The sequence below is a fragment of the Panthera uncia genome, chromosome E1, assembly GCF_023721935.1.
Source record: "Panthera uncia isolate 11264 chromosome E1, Puncia_PCG_1.0, whole genome shotgun sequence".
Lineage (NCBI taxonomy): Eukaryota > Metazoa > Chordata > Mammalia > Carnivora > Felidae > Panthera > Panthera uncia.
In genome coordinates this window covers 5,503,129-5,524,828 of record NC_064814.1, presented here as the reverse complement: position 1 = coordinate 5,524,828, position 21,700 = coordinate 5,503,129, and the positions used below count along the sequence as shown (strand labels likewise).

General features: G+C 54.7%; 1 protein-coding gene across 3 annotated transcripts in view; it reads left to right on the top strand.

Annotated features, from left to right (window-relative positions):
- Positions 1-8,503: 8,503 nt before the first annotated feature.
- ITGB4 (integrin subunit beta 4) overlaps positions 8,504-21,700 on the top strand; it is a 29,538-nt gene continuing 16,341 nt past the window's right edge. For 2 of the 3 annotated variants that reach the window (XM_049635714.1, XM_049635717.1), the window contains exons 1-18: positions 8,504-8,764; positions 11,738-11,826; positions 12,697-12,779; positions 13,022-13,123; positions 13,277-13,481; positions 14,057-14,153; positions 14,330-14,501; positions 15,521-15,784; positions 16,125-16,214; positions 16,527-16,649; positions 17,226-17,390; positions 17,579-17,655; positions 18,207-18,409; positions 20,187-20,290; positions 20,411-20,509; positions 20,612-20,741; positions 21,341-21,463; positions 21,559-21,665. In XM_049635714.1, coding sequence (XP_049491671.1) covers positions 11,748-11,826; positions 12,697-12,779; positions 13,022-13,123; positions 13,277-13,481; positions 14,057-14,153; positions 14,330-14,501; positions 15,521-15,784; positions 16,125-16,214; positions 16,527-16,649; positions 17,226-17,390; positions 17,579-17,655; positions 18,207-18,409; positions 20,187-20,290; positions 20,411-20,509; positions 20,612-20,741; positions 21,341-21,463; positions 21,559-21,665 — 2,223 coding nt within the window. In that variant the 5' untranslated portion in view covers positions 8,504-8,764; positions 11,738-11,747. The remainder of the gene's footprint in view (positions 8,765-11,737; positions 11,827-12,696; positions 12,780-13,021; positions 13,124-13,276; positions 13,482-14,056; positions 14,154-14,329; positions 14,502-15,520; positions 15,785-16,124; positions 16,215-16,526; positions 16,650-17,225; positions 17,391-17,578; positions 17,656-18,206; positions 18,410-20,186; positions 20,291-20,410; positions 20,510-20,611; positions 20,742-21,340; positions 21,464-21,558; positions 21,666-21,700) is intronic. The other variant, XM_049635716.1, reaches the window with a different exon arrangement.

The following is a 21,700-nucleotide window of genomic DNA, read 5'->3' as shown; positions in this document are numbered from 1 at the left end:
GGAGAGCTCAGCCTGGTCAACCGAGCTCTCCCACCCACCCAGGCATCCCTGCCTTCTTCCTGTGCTTCTAGGAGCACGACCTTATGATCTGTCCTGGGCCAAGAGCTCCACACCTGAGATCCTGTGCTGTCCCCACATGTGTTGGGCCACTTCGGAAACCCCTTCTCTGTCGCCATCACTCCTGCTTAGTTCCGGCCCTCGTCCCTCTTGTGGCAGATTGCTCTGACCTCGTCTGTATGTTTTCTCGGTCTCTCCCGCTCCCATCCAGGTTCCATCTGGCCACCTCCTCCTCCACCCCCTCATCACAGGACTCTCGCCAGGTCACGTGGCCCCTGCTTTCCCCCTAAGAGTCCCCCTTCGGTGTGGCAAGGGAAGGACACCAGTGGCCTTGTCACCACTCCCAGCCTCCCGAGGCCTCCAGCTCCTTTTCTCCACTGCCCTTTGACCATCCCCACCTCTGCACATGAGGCACTAACAGATGCAGCTCAGGCCTTCCTTCCCGGTCTCTCCTGGGCGTTCATCGCTCCTTTCTCCGTGCCTTGTAACGGCTGAGCACACGTTGGGGGCCAAGACCACTCGTGTCTCCCTGTTCTCCTTGTGAGTGGAGACAGAGTGGTCAGCCACCTTGTGCCCCAAGTGCCCAGGTGGCTGGAGGGACAGGGATGGAAGGAGAGGTGGTTCCTGCCCGCTTGGTCACTGGTCTGAAAGCTCCCAACCCTCGTCCCACCCGCACGGCCTTCTGTTCTGGATTACCGGCACATTGGCAATTGTTGAGGCCCAGTGATAGGCACAGAAAGGTTCATTCACTATCCCCTCCGAATTCTGTGTATGTTTAAAATCTGTTAAAGAAAAAAAAAAAAAAAAGAAAGAAAGGGCCGTTGAGCCAGAAAAGAAGAATGAGGAAGATCTCCATGGACAGATCTGGAGTGATCTCAAGGAAGGAGAAAATGACAGGGGCAGGATGCAGAACACCGCGTGTCATACACTGCCTGTTGTGAAGAAAAGAGGAAATACAAAACAAAAATGAGAGCAAAGAGATAAAAGAATAAACTCCAAGAAATTAAGAAAATTCTCTAATGTTTGGGAAACATCAATATGAATTCATGATTCCAAAAAAAAAAATTTCCCAGCTGTGTCCACTGGAAGGACCCGGAAGCAGTGGCCCGTAGGAGCAGTCAGTACAAGCAGCACCCAGATCTTGACCTCATAATATGACTCCCCACAAAAAGGAACAGGGCTCCTTAGAGAAAGGGCTGATCCCGAAATCTAACTGGGACTGGGGCAGTTTATTACAGAAAGCAAGGAAGACTGACAGGAGTGTTCCAAAGGTCAATTGAACCGGTTTTGAAGGGATCTCCCACTGGCCAAATGGGATTAAATTTGAACCTTCAGAAAGAATGCAATTATTGGGGCGCCTGGGTGGCTCAGTCGGTTAAGCGTCCGACTTCGGCTCAGGTCATGATTTCGTGGTCTGTGGGTTCGAGCCCCGCGTCGGGCTCTGGGCTGTCAGCCCAGAGCGTGGAGCCTGTTTCAGATTCTGTGTCTCCCTCTCTCTCTGACCCTCCCCCGTTCATGCTCTGTCTCTCTCTCTCTCTCAAAAATAAATAAACGTTTAAAAAAAAATTAAAAAAAAAAAAAGAATGCAATTATTGTCAAAAAGGAAAAACTCTCTTGTTCCCTGTACACTACCACTCACAACACCCCCAGAACACTTCTGACACCAAATGTGTAGGCTTTTCACATCCTGTAATTTCTTAAGTTTATTTATTTAGTGGAGAGAGCGAGCACGTGAGCAGGGTAGAGGCAGAGAGAGAAGGGAGAGAGAATCCCAAGCAGGCTCTGTGTTGTCAGCACAGAGTCCGATGTGGGGCTTCAACTCATGAATGGTGGGTGAGACCATGACCTCAGCTGAAATCAAGAGTCGGACACTTAACTGATTGAGCCATCCACGCAGCCCCCACATCGTGTAAGTCTGACACCAACTGCTTGTAGTTTGCGCAGACCCCAGGTTAAGAGCTTAGTACCACAAGACTGCCCCCTGCTCAAATGCTGATTGTAGGGCCAGGCCCCTGGCACTTCTGACCAACTGGTTATAAATTGGGAGTTCCCATGACCCCCTCTTCAGGCTCAATAATTGGCTAGAATGGCTCACAGAACTCAGGAATAACAGTCGACTTATTAGACTAGCTTATAAAAGGGATACAACTCAGAAACAGCCAGATAAAAGAGATACATAGGGGGCTCAGTAGGGATTAAGGAGTATGGAGCTCCCACGCCTTCTTTGGGCACACCACCCTCCCAGCACACCAGGTGTTCAACAAGCTGGAAACTCTGAACCCCCTTTGGTTAGGATTTTGATGGCGGCTTCAGTACTAGGCATGGTGCATTAAATCACTGGCCATTGGGGATGGAACTCAATCTCCAGTCCATTCGCCCCACTCCCCAGAGGTCGGTGGGGGTGGGGTGGGGGTGGGGAAGTGTTGAGGCTGAAAGTTCCAACTCTAATCATGCGGTTGGTTCCCCTGACAACCAGCACCCCCATCCTTAGTGGCTTTCCAAAAGTCACCTCATTAACATAAACTGGTGTGATTGAAAGGGACTTGTCATGAATAACAAAAGACACTCCTTTCACCTCTATGGCTCCAGAGCTGCTCTGGGAACCATGGACAATGACCATTTATAGATGTCTTACTGTATCACAACATCACCATTGTACACTATTGAGTAAATACAAAATTATTCATGCAAAAAAAATTATTCATGCATAGTATTTGAAAAAAAAATGTAGTCGTGGACCACTGGAATTGAATACATTAACTCTTTACTCTGAAATTGATGGTTAAAAGAATTCACCCTTTGGGCATTCCTGATGGAATTCTAAAACAGCACAATCATTCTGGAAAATAGCATGGCGGTCCTCAAAAAAGTAAACATGGGATTGATTACCACATGATCGATCAATCCCACTTTTGGGGATATATCCAAAAGAATTGAAAATAGGGTGGAGAAGATTTATTTGCACACCCCTGTTCATACAGCAGCATCATTCACAATTTCCAAGAAGTGGAAACAACCCAATGCCCATTGACGGAGGAATGGATAAACAAAATGTGGTATTTAGATACTAAGGAATATTATTCAATCTTAAAAAGGCAGAAAACCTTGCCTCATGCAACATAGATGGATATTATGACAAGTGAAATAAGTCAATCACAAAAGATAAATGCTGTATGATTCCACTTATATAAGGTATCTAAACTAGTCAGATTCACTGAGACAAAAATAGAATGGTAGTTAACCAGGGACTAGAGGAGGAGGAAATGGGGAGCTGTTTAAGGGGTACAGAGTTTCAATTGGCAACATGAAAAGTTCTGGAGACCTCTTGCCCAACAGTGTGAATATACTTGACACTATTTTTATGCCATGTTTTTACCCCAAGTGAAATCTGTTGGGTTGTTTGGTAATCTTAATAGTGATTTGGGGGCACCTGGGTGGCTCAGTCGCTTAAGCATCCCACTTCGGCTCAGGTCATGATCTCACAGTGTGTGGGTTCAAGCCCTGCGTCGGGCTCTGTGGGATTCTATGTCTCCCTCTCTCTCTGCTTTTCCCCTGCTCATGCTCTCTCCCTGTCTCTCAAAAATAAATGCTAAAAATTAAATATATGCTATATATGGAGATATATATATATATATATATATATATATATGGAAATACATATAGGGATATATATATATATATGGAAATACATATAGGGATATATATATATATAGGGATATATATAGAGAGAGGGATATATATACATATATATATACACATAAGGATATATATATAGGGATATTTAAAAGGCTCTGCCTTGTTTGATTTTTTTTTTTTTTTTTAATATTAGAGAGAGAGCGAGTAGGAGAGGGGCAAAGAAACAGAGACAGAATCTGAAGCAGGCTCCAGGCTCCAAGCTGTCAGCACAGAGCCCAATGCAGGGCTTGAACTCACAAACCGTGAGATCATGACCTGAAGTCAGACGCTTAACCGACTGAGCCACCCAGTCGCCCCAATTCTGACTTGTTTGAGGAAAACATCAGCATCCTAGAAACTTTGGCTGGAAAGCAAAAGCTTTTGGTGAATGCACTAACCTCTGCCTCTAGACTTCTTAGCCTACTCTTACCCACTGTTTGTGGACGTGAGCTGCAGCCTCCCGCGGGGTTCCCACCCTCCAGCGCTGCCGCAGACTGGCTTTCCCCACGTCCTTCTATCCTGGCTGTTTCTCCTGCCCAGTGGGGTTTTGTGCAGTTTGGAGTTTTTCATAAACTGACAGTCTTACTTGGATAGACTTTAGTCAACAGATTTTTGTAATAAGAAACCAAGGACCTCCCTTAAGTCCTGAACAGGTTTTTACTCCTAATTCCCAAAGTTTTACGAATTTTCCTAGTTTACTACTCACTACATGGGCGAATAGGACTTTACCCCCTTTTACTATGCGAAATTCTTGAAGTCTTTTTTTTTTTTTTTAAGCTTATTTATTTATTTTGAAAGACAGAGAGAGAATGAGGAGGAAGCAGGGGAGGGGCAAAGGGGGGCAGGAGGAGGACAGAGGATCTGAAGCGAGCTCCTTGCTGAAAGCAGAGAGGCCGATGTAGGGCACTAACTCACAAACTATGAGTGAGATCGTGACCTGGGTTGAAGACGTTTAACCGGCTGAGCCACCCAGACGCCCCTAAGGTCTTATTTATGTTTTTAGAGATTTTGTTTTTTTAATGTTTGTTTATTTTTGAGAGAGAGAAAGAGACAGAGCACAAGCTGGGTAGGGGCAGAGAGAGAGGGAGACACGGAACCCGGAGCAGCCTCCAGGCTCTGTGCTCTCAGCTTAACCTCACAAACCACGAGATAATGACTTGAGCTGAAGTCAGATGCTTAACCCACTGAGCCACCCAGGCGCCCCTAAAGATTTCATTTTTAAGTAATCTCTATCCCCAACATGGGGCTTCCAGACTGAGCCAGCCAGGTGCCTCCTTAAAATCCTATTTTAGCTTTACATTTCAGACGTGTTCAATAAAGTACAAAATAATAAAAAACAAATAAATAATAAAATTTTGTATTACCCAAAAAGAAGTACTTATCCTATATTTTCAGGGTTTTTTTTTTATTTTTTTTAATGTTTATTTATTTTTGAGACAGAGAGAGACAGAGCATGAACGAGGGAGGGTCAGAGAGAGAGAGAAACACAGAATCCAAAGCAGGCTCCAGGCTCTGAGCCATCAGCCCAGAGCCCGACGCGGGGCTCGAACTCACGGACTGTGAGATCATGACCTGAGCCGAAGTCGGACGCTCAACCGACTGAGCCACCCAGGTGCCCCTCAGGGTTTTTTTTTTAATTAATTAGTTTTAAGTAGGCTCCACACCCAATGTGGGGCTTGAACTCATGACCCTGAGATCAAGAGTCACATGCTCTACCAACGGAGTCAGCCATATCCTATATTTTTGGAGGCACATAGTTCATTCCCTGTTGACGAGCAGAACTGATTTTTTTTTTTTAATCAGAGGATACATTCTATTAATGTAGAAACAGGAAATCACCATTCGTCAATCCCAAAATTCAGGCAAAGATCAACAATGGATCTTTTCCAAAAATGGATCCAAAATCATCTTCACTAAAACCCTTCAGTGAAAGTTTGCGGGGAAGTGGGCAGGGTGACAAAGCATCATCACCCCGTCTAGATTACTTCTTAATCACAAAGTAAATAACGTATTTTTACAATGGGGAAAGATGGCAGTCGTTTCCTTAATAATTACTAACAACGAGACAGCTGACATCATGTGCCACCCAATAAAACACACCCAGCACCATCTATGACCAGCCTTGCCAAAAATGTTTCCCATAAATCTAATCAGGCCTTTATACATAACTTCCAGTTTACAGTAGACTAAAAAAAAAAAAAAAAAGTCCAATGACACCATGAGGAAGCAATCAGACAAATCTGTACAGTAGGACATTCTACAGATCTATTGACCTGTCTCTTTGTGGATTGTTTTTGGTTTGTTTTTTTTAATGTTTATTTCTTTCTTTCTTTCTTTCTTTTTTTTAATGTTTATTTATTTCTGGGAGAAAGAGAGCACAAGCAGGGGAGGGGCAGAGAGAGACACACACACAGAATCCGAAGCAGGCTCCAGGCTCCGAGCTGTCAGCACAGAGCCCGACGCGGGGCTCAAACCCACGACCCGTGAGATCATGACCTGAGCTGAAGTCGGACGCTTAATCGACTCAGCCACCCAGGTGCCCCAATTGGCCTGTCTCTTTGAAAGGTCAGTGGTGTGGTGGGTCGGGGTGAAACTGTTTTAAAGCAGGAAAGAGATAACACAGTCAAATGCAATGGGTGACGTGGATTGGACTCAAATTCAAAAGGAAACAATTTTTTAAAAGTTAAAAAAAAAAAGGAAACAGTTATAACAGACATTTTTGGCACAACGAAGAAATTTTAATATGGACTGAATCATAGATAATAGGACATCCCTGTTCATTTTCTCTGGTGTGAAAAAGCTATTGTGGTTATGTGGGGGGCTGATCTTGGGAGATGCATGCCTAGATGAAATGTCATGGTCTCTTCAACTTAAATTCAAATAAAAAGATATATAGGTGTTCCCGGGCGGCTCAGTCGGTTGAGCATCTGACTTCGGCTCAGGTCATGATCTCGCAGTTCATGGGTTCGAGCCCTGCGTCGGGCTCTGTGCTGACAGCTCGGAGCCTGGAGCCTGTTTCGGATTCTGTGTCTCCCTCTCTCTCTGCCCCTCCCCTGCTCATGCTCTGTCTCTCTCTGTCTCTCAAAAATAAATAAATGTAAAAAAAAATTCAGATAAAAAGATATATAAATACATAAATAAAGCAAATATGGCAAACGTTAACTCTTGGGTCTAGGTGATCTTTGTACAATACAAGTGATCTTTATACTCTTTTTTTTTTTTTAACTTTTTTTGTATATTTGCAAATATTCAACATAAAAAGTTGGGGGTGGTGCACCTGGGTGGCTCAGTTAGTTAAGCGTCCGACTCTTGATCTCAGCTCAGGTCTTGATCTCGGGGAACTTACTTAAAAATAAAAAAAAACATGCTGGAGTAGCTCAGGTCCTCAGGGTGCTTGTGCTGGCCTGGAACACCCAGACCTGAGTGCCTCAACCAAACCGGGGCTCCTGCCACAGTGCTCCCAAATCCAGGAGCCCGCCTCTCTGAGTTCCTGGCAGGTCCAGAGCAGCTCTCAAAGACGACCGGGCAAGCTGGCGGCAGTGACTGTGGCTCACACAGTTGCAGTGAGCACTCGTGTGTCCGTGGCACCTCCATATCCAGTGCCAGCTACTCCCACGATCACTCTGAGAGTTGCCAGTGCACAAGCCTGTTTACACATGAGAGCACCGACGGTTGGGAGGCCTTGTGGCAATCCCATCAGCTTCAGCCACACTTTCGCTGAGCACCTGCTCCGTGCCAGGCACTGCGCTAGGTGCTGGAGATAAAAAGGTGTGCTAGAGAGCGTTGGTCCTCAGGGTTCACAGTCCAATGGAGAAGAAAGACCCCTAAACAGATCATTTCAAACCCATGTGGCATACGGCATGAAAAAGTCACGCCCTGGGGGGCCACAGGGTCGCGTAACCCAACCGAGGGTGCAGGGAGGTCAAGGAGACTCTCTGGAGCAGGCCACATCAGCACAAGGCTTTCGAGTAAAAGGGGGATAAACCAGGCTGGTTGGGGGCAGGGATTGGGAAGGAGAACCGAGATATCTGGAGCAGAGCCCAGCCTGATGTAAAAGCGTGGTGGCTTGAAGCTGCCTGCTTTGGGCAGGGGGCGCTGCTGGCCATGGGTGTGGTCTGACATTGTTGGCAGGTGGGGCTCGAGAAGTAGACCAAGTCCCGGGACTTGAGAGGCTCCAGCTTGAGCACGTGTGGACCTTGAAGGACTGCAGGCAGAGGACTGGAGGGGTCAGACTCGTGAACCCGCTTGTCAAGAACAACTATAACCACCTGAGTGCCTACTCCATGCCGGGTCGGGACTGGCCACTTGATGGGTATTACTCAGATTTTAAGGAGCTTTAAGTACCTTGCTTGAGGACACTCAGGGAAGCGGTCCTTGCTGGCATCTCCCTCTGGACACACGCGGAGGCCGAGGGTGGGGGAGGCTGAGAGGAGGACCCGGTGAATGACAGATCAGGCTTGGGTCATCCCTGGGCCCCTGCCTCGCGCAGGACAGAAGCCATGAGCGCAGTCGATTGCCGTCGGGGCCGTGGGGCTGCTCACCGCCTAGCTCCCGGAGGTGGGAGACCGGCGGCCGGGCAGGGGGTCTACGAGGCCACCCCGGGCCCGAGGCATCCGGGCACCCGAGAGTCTGCAGGCTGGAGGGGTGGGGAGGCGCCGCGCCCGGGGCTGGACTGGAGAGAGAGGGGAGGCTCCTCCCCTGCCCCCGCCGCCGTCGGTCGGGACGAGGGGCCGGGCGCCGCGGGAACCGCAGCCTTTTCCGGGGGGCGGGCCCGGCGACGGCGGCGCCCCGGCTCCTGCCCCGACAGGTGTGCGCCGCGCGCAGGAATGCGGCCTGCCTGACTCACCAGCGCCTCCTTCCCACCTGCCGCCCGCCCCATAAAGCGGTCCCCTCCCCGCGGCCGCCGCCCGCCGCCCGCCCTCCCTGCCACCCGCCCTCCGGGCAGTCCCCGGACAGTCCCGGCTCGCCCGCGCGCTACAGCCGGAGCGGCCCAGCGGAGCCCAGCGCGGGGAGGGCGCGCGTCCGCGCCAAGGTAGGTCTGGCCTCCGACCGCGGCGGGCGCCGGGGGGGCCTGGGCACAGGGCGGGGGTGGGGGTGGGGGAGCCGGGGATCGCCGGGCTGCACCCCTCCTGCGCCTCCAGTGCCCCTGGCGGCCTGAGGTGGGCATCCATTCTGGGACTTTGGAGGAGAGGAGGAGAAAGTGAGTGCCCACCCCGCCCCGGCCCGCAACTCAGGGGACCCTGTTGGGAGGGCTGGGTGGCTTTTTGTTTCCTCAGCTCTTCCCTTCCTAAAGGCTGGCAGGCCTTGGCCCCATCCTGCCCCTGCCGGTGCCTGGCCTGCCAGGGTGTGCCCAGAGGGCAGCTGGGGGCAGAGGGGCAGTGGAGCTGGAGGAGGCTCTTGCCTTCAGACCTCTGAGCTAGAGGAGGGAGCAAGGAGAGAGGCCTGGGAGTCCGGTGAATGTTTGAGAGAAGTGGGCAGAGGCTAGGCAGTGGCTGGCAGGCCTACTGAGCTGGGCGCCTCTGGGGTTTGCAAAAAAGGTAGAGGGAGCAGCCACCCGGGGGCAGAGATCGCCCTGTTCTCCTGGGCCGGGCCTGTTACGTGCGGCGCCACAGTCCTTGCGGAGTCTGGAGAGTCCCTGACTCTCCTCTTGGCCAACCACATGCCTTCACTCCTCCCAAAGTCGCTTCAGGACACCCTTTCTCCAGGAAGCTCTCTTGACCTCATTCCGCAGCCCCGGGGGCTGTGCCCACCACTGAACCTCCTCCTGTGCTTGCCCCCTTCCTCACCCACTCAGCCTCTGGGCGGCCCTCTGGCTGTGGTGCAGGGCCTTCCAATGACTTCTGATAGCAGGGCTTGGGCTCTTCCTCACCTCACCATGGCCTTGCCACGCTCTGAACCCAAGGATCTGACCGAGCTGGAAGTGAAGGCTGAGGGTCTCCATCCTGGGCACTGAGAGAAGAGAGAGAGCTGGATGACAGCAGGGAAGGGGTGCCTGTCTCCTTGGCCCTGATTTCCGTGGGTGATAGAGCAGCCAAGGGGCCAGGAGATGGGAAAGCAGGAGGGGTGGGGGCTGTGGTGGGCAGGTGCATATGTGCTAAGCAGGGGTCCCGTGGGATGGGGTGAAGCGTGGGTTCTGGGAGAGCCCCCAGGACTGGGACGGTTCCTAAAAAGTCCCAGCAGTCTGGTGGGGCCCACGGTGTCCTGGAGGGTGCATGTCCTGAGTGCCTGGCCCAGCCTGTGGTCGCAACTTCCGATAAGCCCACAGTCTTAACCTTTATGTGAGATCTCGTTGTGTTTAACATCGACAGCTAGTTTTACAACTTTTTTAAATACAAGCTGAGTCAGACAAGACATTCTTGAGTGCATAACTAACCCCCTAATGCCATCTCATGGCCTCTGAGGATAACGTGGAGGTTAAATGGGGTCTGGACTACCCTGGTCCTGTCCGGGCTGCCTCACTACTGACTATGGAGGGAGTAAGCCTTGCAGCCTTCTGCCTCATATCCATTCCTCCTCTGGGAAATGGGGGTAATGCCATCACCCCCCACTGGGTTCCTGCACAGATTAAGTAGCAATCATGTCTGCGAAGCGCTGGGCACATGCCCGCTATGTGCCCAGCCTGTGGGCACGGGAAGGTGAGTAAAAGCTGGGCTCAGCCCTTTAGCGCGTGTACCTGCGTGTGTAATGGTGCCCCAGGGAGGTCCAAGTCTGCAGCCTGTATTCCGCAGCATGTGGGTGTGGTACCTATGCCCCAAGGCTGCAGGAAAGTCATTTTCCCCAGGGAGACTCCCCTTGGCTGGCTCAGGGCTCCCCTACCTCAGGCCCCTCCCCAGCTCCCTCCGCCTGTGGATGTGTTGGGACTGCCCTGCTCGTGGCCTCCTGGGAGCTGTATGCGTTAGAGGGAGGGAGGCAGTGCCTTCCTGCCCCCTTCCACAAGCTTCCCCAGCCCTCGGGGGGAAACTTGCAGGGGAGGCCTTAGCTCCCCACACCCTGGGGCTGCCCCTGCCCCCCAAGCCAAGGACTGGGGAAAGGTCCCAGGAGAAAGGGCCAGTGGACATGTGGACACTGGCCCTGGAGAAAGAAGCCAGGGCCCTAAGGTCTGTCCTCAGCTCTGCCCAGCTCCTTCTCTTCCCGAGGCAGCAGGCCACCTATCTTTTAAAAGGTCTCAGTGATGCCAGTGCCCTCCCCGAAGTTCACTGGTGAGCTGAGACAGTGTAATAGTGAGACAGAGGCAGGCGGGCTCCCTGGGGAGGCTGGCACACTGTGTGTGTGTGTGTGTGTGTGTGTGTGTGTGTGTGTGTATAAGTGAGTGGGCAGGAGAGGCTTGTAATCTACTCCGGGTTAACTTCTGAAGGGGTGATATGCTCAGGGACCCCAACAACCCAACTCTGGAGCAGGCGGAGGTAGGAGCTGGGGCAGGGGACCCCACTTCTGATGGGCCCGCAGTCATTACAGAGCCTAGCTGAGTACCGCAAGCTCTCTCCTCCCCTCCGCAGTCCCCAGATACTGGGAGGGGCCCCTCTCCTCGTGGCCACACCGCCTTCATCAAAGGGCAAATAGGCCAAGACAGGGAGGGGGCAGGAAGGGAGGGCCAGGCCCTCAAGGGGTGGCATCCCCGTTGGGTGAGACCGCTCTCAGGCCCACTGGGATCTGAAAGCAAAGGCAGAGTAAACCCTGCCCTGCCCTCAACGAGATCAGCATAAGAGCCCGGGCACTAGGGCAAGCTCGGAGCCCAGAGTCCTCAATGACGAGAGGATGGGCCCTCCCTGGGCAGGGTGCAGGCCTGCAGGCCATCTGGTCACTCCAGGGATGGCAAGGAAGAGGACAGTGGAAGAGAAGAGTTGGGGGCCCTGGACCAGTGGCCTTTAACATCACTGAAGGTCTCAGGGCCTCAGTTTCCACGCCGGTGCAGTGAGGATTCTAGACCTCCGACGGGAGCCCAGTGAGCTGATGGCCACGACCTGGGCTGCGGAAGCGTCACATGTCAGTTATTGTTGTTACGCAGGAGGAAGAGGATGGCAGGGCTGCGTCCCAGCCCATGGACCAGGCTGCTGCTGGCAGCCCTACTGAGTGTCAGCTGCCCCGGGGAAATGGGTGAGTCTGGCACACCTCTCCAGCAGCCTTCTGGGCACGGGCATCCCTTTCAAGGTTGTCTCCCCCCGACACTCACTTGGCCACTCAACGAACAACCACGGCCCATTTCGAGGGCTGGGGAGCAGTGAGCCTGAGCCATGCGGCCCAGAACACGGAGGAAGACTTGCTCTAGAAGAGAGAGAAGATGCCCACTCAGAGAACTGAGGCACTTGTAGGGGGTTCTTTTTAGGAATCGGGAGGAGAGGGGGACTGGTGAGTCGTCACCTGCCCTCTCTGAGTGCCTGCGGTCTGGAACCAGCTCCTACCGATGAAATTTGGCCTGTCGGAGGAGGTTGTGTTGATAGCCTGAAATAGACCGTGGCGGGAATATGGGCAAATGCTGCAAGGCAGGGCTCCTGCCTCCCCAGAGCCCCTGTTAAACACTGACAGTGCACCTTTGCCCAGATCCCAGGAGGCCAGTCACTGTGTGCCATGGGTGCACACAGTAGGTCCTCACTGCGATTTTTAACTGAACAGAACCCAAGGGAATGCCCATAACCTTTGAGAAAACTCTGCAGTTTTCCTTCATTCGTTTACGAAAAATTTGCTGGTGTGCCAGGCTTGGGCTAGCCATGGGGGACACAACGACAAACAAGACAGACACAGTCCCCTTTACCCTGGAGGAGCTGGAGAGGGACAGCCAGGCCGTCCCTGCCAGGTGTGAGATCTGGCTCTGCCCTAAAGTGGGCAGATCGGCTACCGGCTGGCCTCCATTTCCTCCTCTGTAAGATGAGAGACAGTCCCATCTCTCTTCATTGAGGATGCACGTGGGAAAGGGCTTGGTCACCGGTGAGGTTCATCTCAGCGGGTCTGCTCCCCTCTGCCCTCCAGCGAACCGCTGCAAGAAGGCCCAGGTGAAGAGCTGCACCGAGTGCATCCGCGTGGACAGGGACTGTGCCTACTGCACCGATGAGGTGAGCTGCTGTCACCCGCCTGCCCTCCTGAGCCCAGCACCGGCCCAGCCCCGTTCCCCAAAGTGCCCGCCCCACCCCGCTGGGCCCCACCCCTGGGCTCTGGCTGAGTCCACACTTGCCACACCCTCAGCCCAGCCCCAGGCCGGGGGCGGGTGTGGAACAGGCAAGGGTCAGGATAAATCCAGGGTTGGGACAGCCAGGGGATGGGCACTGCCCCCCGTGACCTCATCTCCTTTGACCAGATGTTCAAGGAGCGGCGCTGCAACACCCAGGCAGAGCTGCTGGCTGCGGGGTGCCGGCAGGAGAGCGTGGTGGTCATGGAGAGCAGCTTCGAGATCACAGAGGTGCCCAGAACGGGGGCTCAAGGGAGGTGGGCCCTCCATGCTCGAGGCGGGCTGTTCACAGGGGTCCGCTGTGTCCGCTGCTTGGGCTGAGAGGCTCCCCATCAGGTCTCCGGAGTGGCCCTCCAGCCAGCTGTCCCCCTCCCCTGGACACAGGAGACCCAGATCGACACCACCCTGCAGCGCAGCCAGGTGTCGCCCCAGAGGCTACGGGTCCGGCTTCGGCCAGGCGGGGAGCAGCACTTTCAGCTGCTTGTGTTCGAGCCCAGCGAGAGCCCTGTGGACCTGTACATCCTCATGGACTTCTCTAACTCCATGTCTGACGATCTGGACAACCTCAAGCAGATGGGGGAGAAGCTGGGTATGGCTGGGCCAGTGTAGAGGACCGTGGGGCAGGGGAGAGAGAGGGCGGCCTCACCCAGCTGGCTGGGCACCTGCTCGGGACGCCAGGGCTCAGGATAGCTGCTCCCACCCCACAAGGAAGGATAGGACATCTGAGCCCCCCGCCAGGAATTTCCTCCTTGCCCATTCTCGGGGCCGGGGGCCGCCGCTAGACCCCACTAGCCAGTCGGGACTTCACAGAAGGCGCAGGCTGGGGGGGGCAGCAGAGCCCTCTGGCCCTGACAAGGAGCACACCCATGGCCGTGAGGCTCAGGCTCACCCCAGCTCCGCAGCCAACTGGTCCAGTTCCCCCGCCGCCCCTTCCGGCTTGCTCCACGCTCGAGTCCGGGCCCCCCGAATCCCGTCTCCCCTATCTGTGAACAGGGACAAGGGCTACTGTGAACATGAACTGATGTTCACATGCAAGGTATTGACAGGGGGTCGTTCTCCCCTCTTCCTCCTTCCCGAGCCAGCCCCCCTCCCCCGCCCGGCCCCCTGCACTGATGTGGGGGTGTTGGGGCTCAGCTGCCCCCTCTTTTTCCTGTTGACATCCAGCTGAGGTCCTGAGGAAGCTCACCAACGACTACACTATTGGATTTGGCAAGTTTGTGGACAAAGTCAGCGTCCCTCAGACGGACATGAGGCCCGAGAAGTGAGTGACCGGATGGGCGGGGGTCCTGGCCACGGGGCCCGCCTCCTCTCCACCAGGGCGCTTTCCAGTGTTCTGGTTGAAGCAGGCCAAACGGGCACTTCCAGAGAGGGTGGGCCCAGGGATATATGGGGTCTTCGCCCCTGACTCTGTCTCTCTCTCCCTCCACCTCTGCCCAGGCTGAAGGAGCCATGGCCCAACAGTGACCCTCCCTTCTCCTTCAAGAACGTCATCAGCCTGACAGAAGACTTGGCCGAGTTCAGGAACAAACTGCTCAAAGAGCGAATCTCGGGCAACCTGGACGCTCCTGAAGGAGGTTTTGATGCCATCCTGCAGGCGGCCGTGTGCACGGTGAGTGCCAGGGAGAGAGCCGCCTGCCTAGACCAGGGTCATGTTCTTCTGCAAGGGCGTGAGCTGCCCACCGGCGTGCTCTGGTGCCAGGCGAAGACCCCCACGCGCGAAGACAAGCCCAGAGTCTCCGGCTGGCCCTCCATGACAAGCCAGGTGGAGATGTGCCGGGATCCAAGATCCCCCGGCCTGAGCAGCCATAGCCTGCTCTTGTACCAGCCAGCGAAGCAGACGTGAGTTCTGAGGTTCTGGAATCTTCCGTGCCCTGAAGCCAGCCTACCACCCATCTCCATGCGAATGCCAGTCTTCCAGGAGCCACAGTCTCCAACTGCACTGGGAAGCTGAATAGGGCAGTTTTTATGTGCATATCAATTTTTTTTTTCATCTTGAAAATAAGACACCCATCTTATAAACAATTTGGGAAACAAAGGACAGAAATTGCCTACAGTTTCACCACTGTTGGCCAGCCCGCCGACCATGTGATACCTCACCGGCATATTTTGTTCCCTTTCCCTGATTTTATACAGCTGGAGTCGCTGTACTTATAATTCTGAAATTTGCTCTTTTTTTTTTTTTTTCTACTTCACGCTATCGTGAGCATTTCTGCTTGTAATACAGTTTTCCAAATCACCCCATATATTTTTCTAACAAACTGCCGTGCCCAGCTGTCATCTATTTCAGCCGGCCTTTTCATGTAATATTGCGTGTGTACATTTTCCGATGCAGTTGAAATTTTCTCGCCTGGTGGTTAGGAAGCTGGGAGAGCCGGCTGGATGAACCTGGCTCAGATCTTGCCTGGTGGCCGCTGTGTGCACAGACCCTGGCTGCATCTTTCTTGCTGTTTTCTGCTGCCCACCGCCGTCGCTCATGTGCTGTCTGTCACGTGATGATGGCATGCCGTGAATCCCGTGGTTTAGCTGAGCTCCTGTCGGGACCCACTTTCTCAGGCACGCATGATGTGGCAATGCATTATCTTCAATAGGCAGCCTGCTCGAAGGGCCTCCCTTCTTTGTCCTTCCCAGAGGGACATCGGCTGGCGCCCCGACAGCACCCACCTGCTGGTGTTCTCCACGGAGTCTGCTTTCCACTATGAGGCTGACGGTGCTAATGTGCTGGCCGGCATCATGAGCCGCAATGACGAGGCATGCCACCTGGATGCCTCGGGTACCTATACCCAGTACAGGACGCAGGACTACCCGTCAGTGCCCACCCTGGTGCGCCTGCTTGCCAAACACAACATTATCCCCATCTTCGCCGTCACCAACTACTCCTACAGCTATTACGAGGTGCGGGGCCGAGGCCTCACTGGGCAAGAGGGGGGGCGGGAGGGGGGGTCCACAGAACTTCTCAAACATTCCCTCCCCTCCCTCCCCCCTTGTCCTCCTTCCTTCCCGAAACTTTTGCCCCTCCCAAAGGGCCAAATGCGTCCTGATGGAAATGGGAGGTCCCGTGCCCACCCGCCAACCCAACTCCCAAACAGGTAGGGGTGGGGAGGGCAGTCTCTAGAATACACCAGGCCTTGGTTTCCCCATCTGCAAGGTGAGGATAACCTCAAAGCTGTTGTCCAGATGCAATGAGCCAATACTTGCTGAGGGCTGAGCCCCGGGCTGGCGTTGTCTCCCACAGAGGCTGCGGACGTACTTCCCGGTCTCCTCGCTGGGGGTGCTCCAGGAGGACTCCTCCAACATCGTGGACCTGCTGCAGGAAGCCTTTCAAGTGAGGGGCAGTGTGGGCTCCAGTCTGAGTCCTTCTGGGGCAGGGCTGGAGAGGGGCAGAATGGGCAATGGATGTCCCAAGGAAAAGCTGAGGAACAGGACAGGCCAGGGAGGAGGGGTCTCTGCTGTTCCCTGAGGACGCCGAGGAGCCCGCCTTAGCCCGGCCCCAGGTTCCTGAGGGCTCAGACACCCAGAGCACCCTCTCTTCCACCTCAGTCCTCCATGCACGGTGGGTGGAGCTCGGCCAGGCTTTCCAGAGTGGGTGAGCCCAGGGTCCCCCACCCAGACCATTGATTGCTTGCCCCTCCTTTAGCGCATTCGCTCCGACCTGGACATCCGGGCCCTGGAAAGCCCCCGGGGCCTGCGGACAGAGGTCACCTCCGAGATGTTCGAAAAGACGAATACTGGGTCCTTTCACATCCAGCGGGGGAAAGTGGTACGCCTCTGTGGGGCTTCGGGGCAGGGGAGGGTGGGCACAGGGACCCGTCCTGGAGGGGGTGGTCTGCCTGAGCAGAGGTCAAGGGCGTAACGTACAGGAGCGCCTTGCTGGCTCGGTCGGTGGAGCGTGCGGGGTCATGAGTTTGAGCCCCACGTTGGGCATAAAGATTACTGAGTTAAAAAAAAAAAAGTTTTTTAATAATAAAAGAAAAAGAGTGTGGCCTTCAGAATCAGACAGGCCTAGGTTCGAAGCCCCCTGAGTCAGCCACTCGGATGACTTTGGCACCTTCCTCAGCCCGTCCCCATCTGCGCAGTCAGGATTAGTCAGTACTGAGAGCTCAGAGCGTTGGTCAGATGAGTGAGCGGGCCATCTGTGCCTCTTGTCATCTTTGGTGCTGTTGTTGTCCCGACTGTGCCTAGAAGGAGCAGGTTTTTAGTCGTGAGGAGGGGCAGCAGGGAGCTGGGTACCGAGGATCCAGGCACATCCCTGAAACCTGAGGGCTAAGAATCTTGGCACAGCCACTCCCTGCTTGTCCAGCCGCGTCTCCTCTGGCTGACGGTGGGGTCTTTGCAGGGCACCTACCAGGTGCAGCTGCGGGCTCTGGAGGAGCTGGATGGGACCCACGTGTGCCAGCTGGGAGAAGAGGACCAGAAGGGCAACATCCATCTCAAGCCCTCCTTCTCGGATGGCCTCAGGATGGATGTGGGCATCATCTGTGATGTGTGCCCCTGTGAGCTGGTACGATGTGGCCCCACCAGGCGGGAGGGAAGCGCTGGCCGACTGCCGTGGGGCCCTGAGGAACGAAGCAGAGCCTCCGGTGGCCATAGCTGCCTTGCGGGGCGCCCTGAGGGGCAGAGGCAGCAGAAGCGTCTAGTGGCCCTGTTTCCCCAGTGGCGCTGTCACGCCTTGCCACAATCTCGTTCCAGCAAAAAGAAGTGCGTTCAGCTCACTGCAGCTACCACGGAGACTTCATGTGTGGACACTGTGTGTGCAATGAGGGCTGGTGAGTGTGTGGGAGCCAAGATGGCACCCGGGATGCCCTGGCCGCTGCAAGGCTCTGATGGGGGGACACACCGTGCATGCCCGGATGAAGAAGGTGGGATGGTGGGGCAGGGGCAGGCCTGGTTGTGAAGTGGATTCAGTCCAAAGCCCTTCAAAATGCATAGATACAAAGGACGTCTTTGGGAAAAGATGCAAGAATCAGGACGGTGGTGGCCGGCAGGGCGTGGGGACTGGATGTTGGGGGACAGACACGAGGGGGACACTTTGTGCCTTTAGTATTCTGAACCATGGGCACGCATTACTTGATCAGAAACGAGCTCCTAAATAAGGGGTAGTGAGGGCTTTTAAGGCTTCAAGACACTGAACATGTCCATCGTGACTCGAGGAAGGGACACTGGGAGGGATTGAGACTGACATTTGAGTCTCAGCTGAGGCGCTGCTGTCTGTGCGACTCTTAGGGCGTCAGTTTCCTCATCTGTAAAAGGGGGGGTGGTAAAAGCCCCAGCCCTCGCTCCTCCAGGGCTGTGGGGAAGTGACTGACTCCTTCCTTAGGAGCGGCAACACCTGCAACTGCCCCACCGGCTCGCTGAGTGACATAAAGCCCTGTCTTCGTGAGGGCGAGGACAAGCCGTGCTCTGGGCGTGGCGAGTGCCAGTGCAGCCACTGCGTGTGCTACGGTGAAGGCCGCTATGAGGGTCCATTTTGCGAGTATGACAACTTCCAGTGCCCCCGTGCCTCTGGGTTCCTCTGCAATGGTGAGCTCAGCAGCCCCGGCGGGGGGTTCGGGACAGCAAGGGTGACCTGGGTGCCTGGGCCCTGGCCTGCCCCCGACTGGCTCTCCCATCCAGACCCAGGTGGGAGGGCCAGGCCAGGAGTCTGAATCCCCAAGTTTAGAGGCAGCCCCCCCTCCGGGCTCTCTGAGTGCCTCCCCCAAGGCTACTCTCAACCTGGACCTCTCTCCCCTCTACAAACTCGATGCCCAAGGCCCCTGCCAGTGCGTTATCCCACTCATGGTCAAGACCACTCCCCCGAGGTCCTGTAGCCCATGCCCACCTCCATTCTCCACTCTCCCATCTCATGAGGGTGAGTCCCATCCAGCTGAATCCTCAGTGGTTGGCGGTACACGGCATGGCGGTCTTTCCTGTCTCGGAAGACAGCACATTTGTAGCGGGCAGGGCCGGGAGTTACGTGTCCACCATGGCCCCCCGGGGCTTCCAAGCAGGGGCCACAGAACCCAGATAGGAGCCACAGATAGGGTTGAGCGGTTGAATGGAGAAGAATCAGTGAAAATCCAGGCACTAAATACTCTTTTTTCATATATATATATTTTTTTTCATATACATATAATATATATTTCTTATGAGACAGAGAGAGAAAGGGAGGGGCAGAGAGAGAAAGAGAGTCTCAATCAGGCCCCTCACCATCAGCGCAGAGCCCAATGCGGGGCTCAAACTCGCGAACTGTGAGATCATGACCTGAGCCGAAATCAAGAGTCAGACGCTTAACCGACTGAGCCGCCCAGGCGCCCCATAGGCACCAAATACTTATTAAGCCTCAACTGTATACTTGTCACTGGGGGTCAAGCCCCTGCTTTTCTACCTTTGCTCCCTTTTTGCTTTCGTCTGCCATTTCTCCTCTTCAGCTGTCCATCCCAAAGTGTGCTCAGAGACGTGAAAGAACCCTGTACATCTGGAGAAAGGCAGACATTTGGCACAGGCAGAGATGTAAGAGAGCTGCTGGAGAAGGAGGCAGGAACAGAATGCAGGGCTTTGGGGTCCAGTCCGGTCTAGTCCCAACTTTTTCTTAAAGGGCCAGAAAGTACATATTTTCAGTTCTGTGAGCCATTTGGCCTCCGTCACAACGACTGAGCTCTGCCACCGTAGCAGAAAGCAGCTATAGACCATATGTAAGCAAATGAATGTGGTGTATTCCAATAAAACTTTAGCAAAAACAGGTAATGAGTTGGATTTGGCCTGCAGGCCATAATTAATCACGACCCTTATTCTGGTCTAAGGGTTTTAGACTTTATCCTTTGGCAAAAGAAAGGCGAGATTTTGATTTCTTTTTCTAGCTATTTGCATGTTGGCCTTGTATCCAGCCACTTTGCTAAAAGCACTTATGAAATCTAATAATTTATCTGGAGATTCTTTTTGACATTTTGTGACATGTTCCTAATACTTACAATAATGGCAGTTTTGTTTCTTACTTCCCAACACTTACATGTTTTCTCTCTTTTTCTTACCTTACTGCTTTGGCCAGAACTCATTAGAGGTTCTTACACCGGGGAGCCACATGATTGGATTTGTGTGTTAGGATAATGACTGTGGCTGCAGAGTGGAAAGTAGAAGGCAGAATGGAATGGGAAAGAGACGGAGGGAAAGAGAGTCCAAAAAGTGGAGGAAATGGCTCTTTCCCTGGCTGGGGAAATCCTAGTTCAGGCTCAGCAACCACAGGCCCTCCCTGGCAGATGTGGGCGGCCTGGGCGCAGGAGTGAATGTGGCTCTCCTCTCCCGTCCTTCTCCCTCTCTGCAGACCGGGGGCGCTGTTCCATGGGCCAGTGTGTGTGTGAGCCTGGCTGGACAGGCTTGAGCTGTGACTGCCCTCTCAGCAATGCCACCTGCATTGACAGCAACGGGGTAGGCCTGGGCACGAGGAAGGCAGTGCCGGGTGGTAGAAGGGACCCTAGCCAGGACCACCCACCCTTTCAGGCAGGGCTGGGGTTACTGGTGGCTCACTGGTGCCTCCTCCTGCCCTAGGGCATCTGTAATGGCCGTGGCTACTGCGAGTGTGGCCGCTGCCACTGCAACCAGCAGTCACTCTACACGGACACCATCTGTGAGATCAACTACTCGGCGGTGAGGCTAAGATCACTGGGCTGTGGGCGTGGGAACCTCAGGCCCAGGGCAGAGCGGACAGCCACCCAACACAGTCCTGGTTTCCCCTCCTCTCCCACCCAGATCCGCCTGGGCCTCTGTGAGGACCTGCGCTCCTGTGTCCAGTGCCAAGCCTGGGGCACCGGGGAGAAGAAGGGGCGCATGTGTGAGGGGTGCAACTTCAAGATCAAGATGGTGGACGAGCTTAAGAAAGGTGTGAGGCACCCCGCTGAGGACGGGGGGTGCTAAGAACCTAGGCAGAGGGCCTCTGATGGGGAAGGGGGTGTCACTGCAGCAGGACTATAGAGCTGGGCAGAGGGCTGATACTCCAGGTCGAGGTCATGCAGGCCGGAGAGAGGGGTTCTAGACCTGGGAGAGGTCCCAGAACCCAGACAGGGCACACAGACCCGGGCACGGGCACACGGTCTGGCCAGGACACAGAGACCCAGGCAGGAGGCACAGCTGAGTTGGGACCAAAGAGTCTGGGGAGGGGGCACCTGGCTTGGCCAGGGGGTAGATAGCTGGGCAGGGATATGAACACATTAGGGGCACATAATGGGGCCATGAGGGCACACAGCCTTCTCTCCTTTAGGTCAGATAAATGTCCTAGGAGCCAAGTTCCTGAGTGCACCCGGGATGGGGTGCACAGAGGTGCAGCCTTTGATGCTCCTGGGCAGGGACAGGGCAGCTTCCCACCTCACCCTGGCCCTGTGCCAGGGTACTTGTGTCCTCCCCCAGGGAGGCGCCTGTGGGCCCCAGAGGAGGGGACACCTCCCAGGCGCAGGGTGCCCTGCTGACCATGTGTGGGTGCAGGAGGCGAGGTGCTGGAGCACTGCTCCTTCCGGGATGAGGACGATGACTGCACATACAGCTACACAGTGGAGGGTGACGGCACCCCTGGGCCCAACAGCACTGTCCTGGTGCACAGGAAGAAGGGTGAGCCGACGGACGGGGCAGATGGGCAGCCTGGCAGACCCTGGTGGAAAAATGGGCATCGCCTCCCTCCTTTTCTCCCTCCCCTTCCTCCGTAGACTGCCCGCCCGGCTCCTTCTGGTGGCTCATCCCTCTGCTCATCTTCCTCCTGCTGCTGCTGGCACTGCTGCTGTTGCTCTGCTGGAAATACTGTGCCTGCTGCAAGGTGGGAGCTTCCCCAGGTCCCCCCCCCCCCCCCGG